The 13,904-nt window shown below is 37.2% G+C and overlaps 1 protein-coding gene across 5 annotated transcripts in view; it reads left to right on the top strand.

The window, feature by feature from the left end:
* LOC5573844 (protein rolling stone) overlaps positions 1-12,103 on the top strand; it is a 142,195-nt gene extending 130,092 nt beyond the window's left edge. For all 5 annotated transcript variants that reach the window (XM_001654826.2, XM_021845594.1, XM_021845592.1 and 2 more), the window contains one exon: positions 11,549-12,103. In XM_001654826.2, the coding sequence (XP_001654876.1) occupies positions 11,549-11,825 (277 nt within the window). In that variant the 3' untranslated portion in view covers positions 11,826-12,103. The remainder of the gene's footprint in view (positions 1-11,548) is intronic.
* Positions 12,104-13,904: the final 1,801 nt, after the last annotated feature.

The raw sequence follows: 13,904 nt of genomic DNA, 5'->3' as shown, positions 1-13,904 counted from the left end.
AAAAAGTGCACAAAATAGACGAAATAAAACACTGTGCACTGCACCCGCACCGGTAGGTAGGTATTGAGTCTCACACGCCCCTTAAAAAGTAGGGTGCTTGTTGTGCGGTATGGATGTTCTCGTTAAACGATTAATTTCAGTACCATTTGCTGTAGGCTTTTTCCAATGTAAAAAAATAAAGTTAATAGCCCAGTTACCCAGTGGTACAGATCCACGATCCGGCTGCAATTTGCTACCGCTGCCGTATGGAGGAGGATTGCGTGGTTGACCGTCGTTCTATGCTGCTTCTTTACACCTTTCTGCATACCTTGACTACCGGCCAGAGAGGTGTTGGAATTTTATAGGGTACCTAGCGCCAGTCCGATATGTGAATTTACCCGGAGAATGTTGGCTACATTGCGCGTTACGTAACTGAAAGGGTACGCTAGCGGTAATGAGAAATTCGCCCGAGATCCCATAACGAAGATATGATGTACAGAGTCAGTTTGCATTAGTACCGAAGTCTAATGATGCCTGTCCGTCCTGATGGTGCCCAGTCAGTTGGTGTCTATGGGCAGACCTAATGAATGGGACATTTGCCGTAATAGGAGTGAGCATTCTCGGCCGGTACCGCGAAACTACAAAAGATATTTTTCAACTGGACAGTAGTGAAAGAAGTGGTCGCTATTGAATAAGAGCTGCCGCGTGTTGCTCTGTGGACTATGATGCGTGACGTAAGATCATTTTGTGGAAGCTTTATGTCAATCAGTTCTGAGCATGGGTTTGTTGGGTCATCATCAAACTAGATCAATTATTAGTGAGCCGACACGCCTTGAGTTCCAGAATATTAGTGCAAATGTACCATCACAGCCAGTGCGCATAGTAGCTTCGTGCTGTGCGTACACGAATTCTCTCTGCTCTTGGAAGCTTTTTAAAAACTACCTAAAGCAATAAAACAGTACCTTTCAGTGCTTAAAAACAGTACTTTTCATCGCTAAAATTAAAAACGGTACTTTTCAGTGATATTAAAACAGTACTTTTCAGTACTATTTTTTCTACTATTTATCCCTTTACGATCCTTGTTTGGACCCATGCCTTCGATTTTTCGTTGGACCCGTTGGCGAAAGCTAGCGGTGGTAATCCTTCTTGGACACCGTCTTGGGAAAAAACCTCTCGAAAGTCACGTCTTCTCTCGTTTATTCACTAAACATGGTATCAACAACAAACAAAAGGAAGGGCGAATCTCTGAATTCACAACTTACTTCCAAAAAAGTGGGATTTAAAACTGTCACTAAACGTGGCAAAAATGGAAGAAAAGACGTTTCTCCGGGATGCGAACTTTCTTCCAAGGCTGAAATGAATAATCTTGATAATTGCATCGAAATGAACAATCAGTTCGGTGCTCTTGACAAATTTTCCAAACACCAAATCGAAGCAGTCTCTAGCCCAGGCTCTTTGATTCAAGTGAGAAAGCAAAGAGTGCCGCCTATCGTGGTCAGTTGTTCCGAGTTTGGGGGATTTAGGCAGGAGATCTTGAACTCCATTAGGGGAATGAAGGTCTCATTTCAAATCGCAAGGAAAGGAGACTGTCGCGTTTTGCCGGAAACTCTTAAAAATCGCGAACTTCTTCTCAAACATCTTGAAGAGAAGAAGTACACATTTTTTACTTATGACGACAAAACTGAACGTTTGTTCAAAGTCGTCTTGAAAGGTCTCTCAAGTGACTATAAGTCACCTGAAGAGAACCCAATCTGGCATTCTCCAGAAAGGGCTTTTCAAGAATAGTATTTAGCACACTTTAACAAAAAAGCTCTAAATAATATTGAAGCTTTAGAAAAAGCTAGACATAGTTCGATATCCGTGTGACATGGGAACATTTCCAAAAACCTGGAAGAAATTTTCAGAACCCCACTCAGAGCCGTCGGTGCCAAAAGTGGGGTCATGGTACAACAAATTGTTGCATGGATGCTAAATGCATGATTTATAGAGGTTCTTCTCACACTAAGGACGTCTGTCATTCATAAGCCAAATTTTTGGGCTTGCCCTTCGAGTAGGCGAGTTGTCGAGGCTCGTGCCAGGCTGATGAAAGATAATATCCGTTACGATAATGGTCGTTTCCGGAATTTCCCTGGTAGAGTATCGAATAATGCTCATTTTTCAGTTAACGATCAATAATCATACCCATCAGGAAGATCATAGTCATGCTCATTCTCAAACTAATTTGAATCAATCGGGTAGCCGTTCGAATCTTTTAATTTCGAATGTATCTACCCAAGGAAAATCCTTAACCGATTTCGTAGCAGGTAATTTGAACTCCTCCCCTATTCGTACTATGAGTACCCATTTTAATTGTTTCAAATCAAATGAAAAAAACCCTGCCACCACGGGAAACTTCCACTCCGCCTCTTCGTCTACCGAAAATTCATCAGATAATGTACCCACTTCAAGTGATATGTCTGCCTCTGATTTTAATTTTCTAACTGAACAGTTGAATCTAATGATTGATGCAATGTTCAAAACTACCACTATGACTGAAGCAGTCCGAATTGGTGTAAAATTTACTAATAAAATTGTTATTGGATTACGTTTTTCCAATGGATCCAATATAATAATTTAAATATATTAAATTGGAATGCTCGTTCCTTGAATGGTAAAGAGGACGAGCTGTTCAATTTTCATACAGCTAATAACGTGCATATAGCAATTATTGCTGAAACATATTTTAAACCTGGATCCAAACTTTAAAAAACTCCTAACTTTTTTGTTTATCGTGATGATCGACTTGATGAGGCATGTGGGGGAGTTGCAATAATCATTCATAGGCGTATAAAACATCAACTGTTTTCATCATTTGAAACTAAAGCTTTTGAAACTTTAGGTGTTTCAGTTGAACCACAGCTTGGTAAATATACTTTCATAGCTGCCTATTTGCCTTTTCAATGCTCTGGACAGCAAGTTAATTTGCTCCAAACTGACTAGCGAAAATTGACTCGCAATTAGTCAAATTTGTTTGTCATTGGTGACTTTAATGCCAAACATCGGTCATGGAATAATTCTCAAGGTAATTCCAACGGCAGAATTTTATTTGATGAGTGCTCTTAAGGATATTTCTCAATTCAATACCCTGATAGCCCTATGTGTTTTTCCTCTTCTAGAAATCCATCTACGATTGATTTGGTCTTAACCGACTCTAGTCATCTTTGTAGCCAATTAGTTCCTCATGCTGATTTTGATTCTGATCATGTTACGTTTCAAATATCCCATAAAGCGATTCTCAATCCTATCAGCTCTACTTTCAATTATTTTCGAGCCGACTGGAATATATATGAAACATATATTGACTCTAATCTTGATGTTTACATTTCATTACAAACAAAATTTTATGTTGAAAATGCTCTTGAAACTTTAACAAATTCCATTGTTGAAGCCAAGAGCATTGCTATTCCGAAATGCGAAGTAAAATTTGAATCCGTGATTATAGACGATGAATTTAAACTCTTGATCCGTCTTAAAAACGTGAGGAGAAGGCAATTTCAGCGATCCTGCTATGAAAATTATATGGCAGGATTTGCAGAAAGAAATCAAGAAACGTTTTGCACAATTAAGAAACAAACATTTTGAAAATAAGATTTCTCAATTGGACCCTGACTCTAAGCCCTTTTGGAAATTATCTAAAATTTTGAAAAAAAATTCAGAAGCCAATACCGGCATTTAAAGAGGAAAACAACTTATTACTAACTAATTGCGAAAAAGCTAAAAAAAAAACTTGCTATGCAGTTTGAAAGCGCGCGTAATTTCAATTAGTCCAATTGAAAATCAAGTTACTCAGGACTTCGAAAATATTCTCAATCAAGAGAATGTTTTCGAAAATGCCTCGAGACTGATTTGGAAGAAGTGAGAACTATTATTAAAAAAATCAAAAATATGAAAGCTCCTGGCGATGATGGAATTTTCTACATCCTTATCAAGAACCTTCCAGAAAATGGCTTATCATTCTTAGTTGATATATTTAACAAATGTTATCAATTGGCATATTTTCCTGACAAATGGAAAATGCTAAGGTTGTTTCAATTTTAAAACCAGACAAAAATCCTGCAGAATCTTCTAGCTATCGTCCAATCAGTTTGCTTTCCTCCATCAGTAAACTTTTTGAAAAGGTCATTTTGAACAGAATGATGGCCCACATCAGCGAAAATTCAATTTTTGACAATGAACAGTTCCGCCATGGACATTCGACCACTCATCAACTTTTACGTGTAACAAATTTGATCCGTTCCGACAAATCTGAAGGCTATTCTACTGGTCTTGCTCTTCTAGACATAGAAAAAGCATTTGACAGTGTATTTCATCAAGGCTGGATTGTATAATAAAAAAAACTTTAGTATTCCAACATACATTGTGAGAATAATTCAAAGTTGTCTGTCAAATCGTACACTTCAGGTTAATTATCAGAACTCCAGGTCTTTTGAGACCAATATTATACAATATTTTCACATCTGACTTACCTGAGTTACTTCAGGGATGTCAAAAATCTTTGTTTGCGGAAGACACAGGCCTTTCCGCCAAAGGACGAAGTCGATTGCAAAAAAAATTTGGATATATTTTCTTTATACTTGCAAAAATGGAAGATTTCTCCTAATGCTTCCAAAACTCAACTAATAATATTCCCACATAAACCAAAAGCTCTTTATTTGAAACCTTCAAGTAAACATGTTGTCACGATGAGAGGGGTTCCAATAAATTGGTCAAATGAAGTTAAGTATCTAGGGCTCATGCTAGATAAGAATTTAACTTTCAAAAATCACATTGAGGGCATTCAAGCCAAATGTAATAAATATGTAAAATGTCTCTATCCCCTTATTAATAGAAAATCAAAACTTTGTCTTAAGAACAAGCTTTTGATATTCAAACAAATTTTCAGGCCAGCCATGATGTATGCTGTACCAATATAAGCTAGCTGTAGTATACCAGAAAGAAAGCTATGCAGAGGATTCAAAATCAAATTTTGAAAATGGTTCTGAAGCTTCCTCCCTGGTATAGTACCAATGAGTTACATAGAATATCCAATGTTGAAACATTGAAACAAATGTCAAATAAAATAATTAATAATTTTATATAAAAATCGTTGCAATCTTCTATTGGCAACGATTAATGCTTTATATTTGTGTGTTACGTTAGGTTATGTGAATTGAAAGCTTTTTTTTCTCTCTTAAAAGCAAGTGAAATCAACTCATCTGTGAAAATTCTGAACTGCTACGGGTAATATGTTGTTAACAAAATGTTAATGAAAGCTTTTTTTCAAATTAGGATGATAGTGTTGTCTAGCACAAAACACCTAGATATAAAAAATGAATGTCATGTTTGAAATGAAACAGAAATGAAAGGGAAATTAAAAAAATGTTTGAATGAATGAGAAATTAAAACGATGATATCAATTTGCAAGATCATTATACATTAATATCAGGGCTCCTTCATGGCAAACGAATTCAAAATTGACAACTTTGTTCTTGACAGTTGATATGTTTATACGATGCAGTAAATCTATAAATCCATCTATATCAATTCAAATATTGTCACATGATGTTTGTCAGCTAATCGTCTAGTCAATACGTTTCTTCCATAGTTGTAACAATCATGTTTCCTTCAAAGCGGCCACTCGGAGAGAGCCCGTGACACCTTTGCACTCACTCACTGCATGCGTGTGTAGAAACACGAAAAGAAAGCCACAGCCAGAATCGCCACCTTTGGACTTCTGCCAGTAGATCAGGCATACTTATGCACAACAGACTAAAGACCCGCCGTTGGCGATGCAAAGGAGTGCATTGGTCCACTTTTTCGCTTTCCTTCAAACGGCGCCAAGTACAACTGGGTACTTATTGGCAAACTGAGAGGAAATTGCATAAAACTGTACGGTACACGCAGCTCATCGAGACCGTTTATTCTACACAGGTTTTAAGCTATTTATCTGATGTGAAATCTTAGCTCACATCCAACTGTATGCTGAAAACGTGCTGAAAGCTTCCAGAACAACCAGATCATTATAGCTGCTTTTATCTGCCAGTTGAAATCCCATACATGGGTAATGTGTAATAAACGCACATGTACCTACTTCCCTTCTCCGACCTTGAAAGCAGGTTTTTGTCAACTGTAGCTTCTCAATTATCGAAACCACCAAAAATATTGTCATTGATAGTGGTGTAGCCAGACATTTTTCTAGCAAAAACATTTTTGTCGTAAACAATGTACGAATACAACTTATTTAAAAAACATATGTTTTTAAGGTGAAGATGAATCGAATCCAAATCTGAAATTTTCAAGAGCACAAAGCAAAATAACTAGGAAGTCGATGCCGGTTATGGACCCTTGGCGTATTATGGACCCCCTACAGAAAAACATAAAATTAACACTCAAAGCCACCATATTCCTAGGAAAATTCACCGGGGGAACTTCGAGCGCATTGTCAGTCAGCAGTTTCAGACAAAATATTTGGTTTGAGACGCATAAATACAGATATTTGAACAGTTTTGTAAATGAAACCACACAAGAGGGTCCATAATACGCATTTCCAGGTGGGTTCATAATAGGCACGTCTCGGCAGCGAGCCGGATTATATGGGAATCAAATGGAGGGTCCATAATAGGAAACGTCAGGGTATTAGAGGGTTTAGAATTTCCTACGGACTTTCAGGATGTATTTCATGGGACTCAACCTGTAACAATTGATCTAGAATTAATATAAACTTTCTTCTGAATTTTGTCCATATATATCTCGGAGTATTGCACCGAACATTTTTTCATGTATTATACAAAGTTTTTTTTAATCTGAATTTCATCTACAAATTTTTCAAACAGTTCCATCAGATTTTCCATTAATTTTCCGAGAAATCTATCAGATATTTGCCGTCAAAATTTGTATTCTACATAACTCTACCAATTTTGGGCATCCCTACAAAAAATTGCACCAATATCCAGAATCTTGAAAAAAATCCTAAACGAACCTTCAATTTAAATTTTAGCAACAATAGCTATACATTATTCATGGATTCTAAAAATCTGCTAAAAAATAATAAAATAATTTCCTCAGAAATGCCTAAAAGATGATCTTTCCGAATTTCTTCGTGAATGTGTTGACTTAAACAAAGAAGTCCAGAACTTTCGTCTTTCCAGTTATTTCGCTAAACATTACTTCATATATACTTATTACCATCGCCCCGATTTTAAAAGTAGATGTATTGCTGGAACTTTAACCAATTTCATCGTGAAGTTTCGTTGAGAATTCTCAGAAAGATTCAAAACTTATTTAACGTTTTTTAGGCAAAAAATCACAGAATAAAATAGAAAACTGGAAATAGACTCAATGTGAGATTCACTTTGTTTCATATATTAATTTGTAGTATAGCCTAAATCAGTGATTCCCTTCTTCTTCTTCTTTCTGGCGTTACGTCCCTACTGGGACAGAGCATGCTTCTCAGCTTAGTGTTCTTATGAGCACTTCCACAGTTATTAACTGAGAGCTTACTATGCCAATGACCATTTTTGCATGCGTATATCGTGTGGCAGGTACGAAGATACTTTATGCCCTGGGAAGTCGAGAAAATTTTCAACCCGAAAAGATCCTCGACCGGTGGGCTTCGAACCCACGACCCTCAGCTTGGTCTTGCTGAATAGCTGCGCGTTTACCGCTACAGCTATCTGGGCCCAGTGATTCCCAAAGTGGGCGAATTCGCCCCCCTGGGGGCGATTCTCAGGCTCAAGGGGGCGAAAGTTTGTAAAACAGAATTTGGGGGTCGAAAAATCCAGAGAGGGGGTGAAAAAGATAACACGGGAGCATTTGAAAATAATTACTTTTAACCTTTGAAGGACACACATCTGCAGATTAATCAATTCCAAACTTACCTAATTCCAGGACTATTTTGCATTAGATCATCTCTTATTTTGGCTATTTTAAAGTTATGATAGACAACATTTGATGATTGTTTCACACAAAATGTTAGTTTTATGCATTCGGCTTTTTAATATCATGTGAGTTTTAAGAATGGTCCGTATTTGAGATTCTCACGAGGTCGGTCGGAATGATAAGTCACAGATAACAATCAAAACACACAACATAATTTGGATGTACAAAACATCTGTCACTAATCTGAGAATTTTTAGAAATGTTTGAAACTTAGGCGCACTATTTTAGATAAGGAACTTTTTTGTATGAAAACTTTAAGGTTAGGAAGCTAATATTTATTAAATTGGCATTCAGTTTTTTACGAAAAAAAATCTACAGTACCTATTATGATGTTTCAGTTGCAATTATTCTTATAATTTCTTACGGTACAAATCATATAAGAAACAAATTTAGAAAAATTTAGCAGAAAAAACAACGGATACCAACGATGAAACCGTTTGATGACGAAGACGAAAAACACTCTATTTATAAACAGATTTGAAGAAATATTTGTTTTGGAGTGCATCCCCCCAACTTCGTCACAAGTTGGCGCCTACATTGAAATAGTTGAAACTGGTCCGAACTTGTATCAAAAACTGATTCATCAGCCTGTAATGCACGCAAGAAATAGTTCAAATGACTATTATTAATAACAGTCCAGTAAATCATTCTTAATCATTGTGGGTTATCGATATTCAAGAAAATATTTTTAAACGTACATAATAGTTATTGTATTATGATTATACGGATATTCGATTCGAATACATTTTTGGCGTACAGCGCTTAAACAAAATGTTTGAATCACATATCAGGGGGGCGATTCTAGATAAATATTGGCCTCAAGAGGGCGAAAGCTAAAAAAGTTTGGGAAACACTGGCCTAAATCATCTATTGTATTAAGCATAGCATAAGCATTGATGACCGTGTAATTCGTAGTTGCTCAAGAAACCAATAAATTCGAAGTTGCACAAGAAACCAATAGATGTAGCTTGGGAGTAGCTTACAATCTTAAATGTATGATTTCGAGAACTCCAAACATTGACAAGTCAATAACGACGACGGCCACGTCCTTACGGTCATCGGTAAAGGTGTGACATCCATTGTTACTAGAGACCGAGATCACCTCTGCATCTCCATGGTTGTCACGGGAAGATGTTTTGTTAGTGGGGAGAGATCATAGCTGCATGATCAGGATTCATCTTGGTAAGTGATATGATTAATGCAACATCAGTTCAAAAAATCAACTATCAATACTGTAAAGACAACGTGAATACATGGTAAGTCGACACTTTCGGCGTCGAAACATTCAAAGGTTATTTTTAAAATGACAAAATCAGATGGAAGGAAAGGTATGAGGTTTTTAAAGTTAATGTACAAGAGTCTATGTCGACACTTACAATGACGAACTGTTCATATTTTGTTAAATCAATTTATTTAAGTAACATTCCCATCGTTGTCATGATAAAAATACTTTTTTTTTAATATATTGTACATTTAAAATTAAAGTTTGAAACGAGCTCACCAAATTGATCATCTGTCCTTGATTGAGCAGCTGAATCAGCGTGTTCATTTTACAATAGCAAAATACCACACCGGTGACTCGAAAACCTGAACTAGATTGCACTCAGAACGCGTGCAAACCAAAACGAGAAAAAAAAATCGGCGATGACACAAAAAAAACGATTTACCTCCAAGAGCACAAATCTAGAGAACCAGACAGCGGCTCAAGCTGAAAACTTAATCGATTGGTCTCCAGCGAGTGACCAATCAATCAAGCCTCCAGCCCGATCCGCTGTCCGGCACTCCAGACCCGTGCTCCTGAAAATGTGAAGCCTGACCACGATGCATATTCATCTTCTACTTGGGGGGCCTAAATAATCAATTTTATTGAAACAAAAATTACATTTTTCGAGATCCAGTTCTAATAAATCCCTAATTAATAATTCTAAAACCATTCCTAACGTTTCAGGGTGCTCTTCTAATGTTTTGGAAGCAACAAGCGTCCAACACAGCGTAACAAAAATGACATTTTTGCGTGTCTCAAGGATCAAATCATGTGTCGCTAGTAGTATTTGGGTCGCTGAATCTGATGCCATTCTCAGAAAGGTTCCAGCACGTCACAATGTTTAGCTACAGGTCACCAAAGTTGTACAACACACTGGTTTTGTTGATGTATACATGACATTTAAAGTATGATTGAACAAACTTTTTCGTGATATTATCACTCCAGCATGTAAAATAGGACTTAAACTTCTATTTCAGATACAATTTAGTTGAAATTAAACGACAACATTTAGATTGAATCGATTTTTTCAACAAGTTTGCAGTCTCCATACAAAATTCTTTGTTGCTCTTATGTGGAAAAATGCAATACTTTTCAGAACCACCGAAATAGTTGTTTGAAGAACAAGTTGCAGAATGATGATTTTTATAGCAGCAGTCGTAAATTTATTGGGGATAATTACGACGAGTGCTGTAAAAATCGAGTTCTGCAACGAGTTACGTACAAATTTTTTTGCAATTTCGTAGAAGACCGCTTGAGGGTATCAGAAATTATATCGGAATGCATTCACCATCATTGTACAATTTCTGAAAAATTGTTGTAGAAGAGCTCATTGAACATTGAAGATTGAGAAGCAGGCTATGTCCCAGTGGGGACGTTAATGCCAAGAAGAAGAAGAAAAGATGCTGGTGCCGATTCCTAATGTTCCCCATCTTGCTCCGCCTTACTTACGTTACACCCCCAAAACCTAATTCAAATTCACCTATGCACAATGATCGGGCTCCATATAAATGAGCGGCCAAAACTACCAAAAACTTTTTTGAGATTTTTATGGTTTTTATCATTTTAAAATATACCTCATGGATTATATTATTATGATTCTTAATTGAAATTGAAATAAAATTTAAATTTCTTTGACTTTTATGACATCACATCGACTGAAGTCTAAAAATTGAAATATGTAACAATTAATCAAGTACAAAATTCGTATTTAAGAAATGCAATATTTTCCCAAAGTTACGAACTATTTGAAAGCTTATGGAGCATGAGGATTGAAAAAAATATTTGGTTGAAGTTTTAATATTATTCAATATTACACTTCAGTAATTTTAATAATTTTGAACATGAAAAACAACTCTTGTCACGTCAGGTCGCCGCTATTTCGAATATTGTACATCAAAAAGCATCGATAGATCTTACAAAAAACTTTTAATTTTTTGCAGAAATTTGCTGATTTTCAAGTTAGAGCTGTTTAAATAATTCAATATTTTCATACATTTTGACGATATTTTTCATACAAAGTTGATTTAAATATATTTAACCACTCTTCATACATATTTTGATCAAACTCGTGAAAATACAAACAAAATTTGTGCTTTCAGCTAAATTTAGTTGCACTTCTAATAAAAAAACTTAAAGAAAAAAATGTTACGTAATATGTGAATGATTTTGAATGAATTCTGAAATAATAAAAACGCCAAATGACATATTCAGATCACATATTTCATCGGTTGAGGCGTTAAAACTTGTTTTGGCCAAACTTCGTTTTTTTCGACTATTGTGCTATAGTATTCCTCCAAAAAAAGTCCATCAGCATTTTCAATAACCGTTCCTCTTATTTTTATTCCACAGAAAAGGCCGTCCATACATCTACAACGTGCTGGATTGGCGCACACCGAACAAGGCTATGGTGACCGTTGTGGGGACGATTGTGCTGGCCATCATCATCCACGTGCTGATGTTCTTCCTGTACAAATTCCGAAGTTTCCTGTACTCGCGTTGGTTCAACCCGAAGACGATTCTACCGACCAACTCCACCATCAACCTGCAGCAGGGCAAATCCTGTGACGGCATCTCCATGGTTTATGGCAACGATAATCGCGGCTTCACTATCACTGAGAAATATTAGAAATATTGCGCTAATGCTGGCAGTAGTTGGCGGGGATTCAGGGGAATTAGTGCACAAACAAATATAAATATAATTTTAATGTGTGACGCGAGTGAATGCGAGAGTATAAGTGAGTTGAATTAAATTCAAAAACGAGTAAAGGTAAAAGTGCATCTGTGATTAGCAGTATGAGAAACGAAGAACAAAAACTAATATAAGGAGTATTATGGTGAAGCAACAAATTATTATGTAGTAACACCGATGACAAGTATTGAAAACAATAAAAATATGCAGAAAAATGTCTAAATGTGGTAACTGAGAATGTCCTTATGTTTCATGCTTTTATTGCGTTGTTACTATCTCGGATCCTTGATAACATCGGATAACAACTGCAGCAGAGAAATTCGAAGACGTAGTATCATTGCCGGAAGTCGTGCTTACTACGGACTCCACAAGACCTTCCGTACTAAGTGTACCATATACAAGACGCTGATAAGACCGGTAGTCCTGTACGAGTATGAGACGTGGACAATGCTCGAAGAGGACCTGCAAGCGCTTGCGCAACTCTACGGTGAACCCAGTATCCAGAAAGTCGCCAAAGCTGGAAGGGTACGATGGGCGGAACACGTTGTGAGAATCCCGGACAACAATCCCGCAAAAATGGTGTTCACCTCAAATCCGGCCGGTACAAGACGAAGGGGAGCGCGACAAGCTAGGTGGTTTGACCAAGTGGAGCACAATCTTGGAAGTGTGGGGCGATCGAGGAACTGGAGGTTAGCAGCCATGGACCGAGTTAATTGGCGTAATATTGTGGCGCAGGTCATGTCTTGAAGGACGTAGAGCCAGCAAAAGTAAAGTAAAAAGTAAAGTAAGTACATTTAGAAATTAAAACATCTTTAATATAAAATGTCCAAACAGGCCCACTTTTTGACCACATGGTGACAACTTGGTGTTACATCAATAAGTTTGATAAAACCTCGTTAATGCTGTTACGCCAATTTACTCAGTCCATGGCAGTGTCCCTCCAATTTAAAAGTTGGCCCACGCTCTCCAGTTCTTGTTGCACCTGATCAAGCAACATCGCTGTGCGCCACGCCTTTTTGTACCAACCGGATTCGAAGCGAACACCATCTTTACAGGGTTGTTGTCCGGTAGTCTTGCAACATGCCCTGCCCGGTGCGTTGCACCTTCTGGTTGCAGGATGGCTTTCGCCACCTTCTGGTTGCAGGATTCGCCGTAGAGCCTAGCGAGCTCGTGGTTCATTCTTCGCCACCACACACCGTTCTTCTGCATACCACCAAAGATGGTCCTAAGCACCCTTCGTTCAAACACTACAAGTGCTTGCAGGTCCTCTTCCAACATGATCCATAGTTGTTGTCCATTGAGGACCACCGGTCTTATTAGCGTTTTGTACATGGTACAATTGGTGCGGGGTGAATCTTTCTCGATCGCATCTTCTTCTGTAGCCAACAGTAGGCGCGACTTCCACTGATCCGTATTTCCCTAAGCAAAATCTTATATAAATCCTAAAAGACAATTTTAAAGGAAATCCCTGGAAATTTCTGGAGAAGCTTTTTAATTAATTTTAGAAGAAGTTTTGACCGAAAATCTTGGAGGATCAGGAGTTAGGACTTTCTTGAAAAACATTGAAGAATATTGAAGGAAATCAGATGATTTGTGAAAAAATCATTGAAAAAAAAATCAGTTTAATTCTTGAGGTATCTTAAACAAAATTCTTGGTGAAGGTCTCTGAGAAATAATCACTAAATGAACTCCTTTAGAAATTTCCAAAGTCATATCTGAACATTTGGACAAACACATAAATTAATTTCTGATGAAATTCCTACTTAGAACTCTTAGATCTTAGAGAAATTTCTGGTCAGATGCTAAGAAGAATCAAACCAGGAGATAACTCTTATTAGGTTTCGTTTTGTTAGTTCCTGTTTGGTTTCTTTCCCGCCTCTTTTCGGATCCTTTTCCGTTTTTTGCCTTTTTTTTCTGGCAAGAGGTCTCTAACTCTATTTTTTTAGGGCACTTATTCGCTACCAGCTCTGTTATTACGAAGAGGGTTAGAAGCAAAGGGGCGGCAGTGACAAAAAC

The sequence above is a fragment of the Aedes aegypti genome, chromosome 2 (assembly GCF_002204515.2).
Source record: "Aedes aegypti strain LVP_AGWG chromosome 2, AaegL5.0 Primary Assembly, whole genome shotgun sequence".
Taxonomy (NCBI): domain Eukaryota; kingdom Metazoa; phylum Arthropoda; class Insecta; order Diptera; family Culicidae; genus Aedes; species Aedes aegypti.
This window is presented reverse-complemented; position numbering and strand designations above follow the sequence as displayed.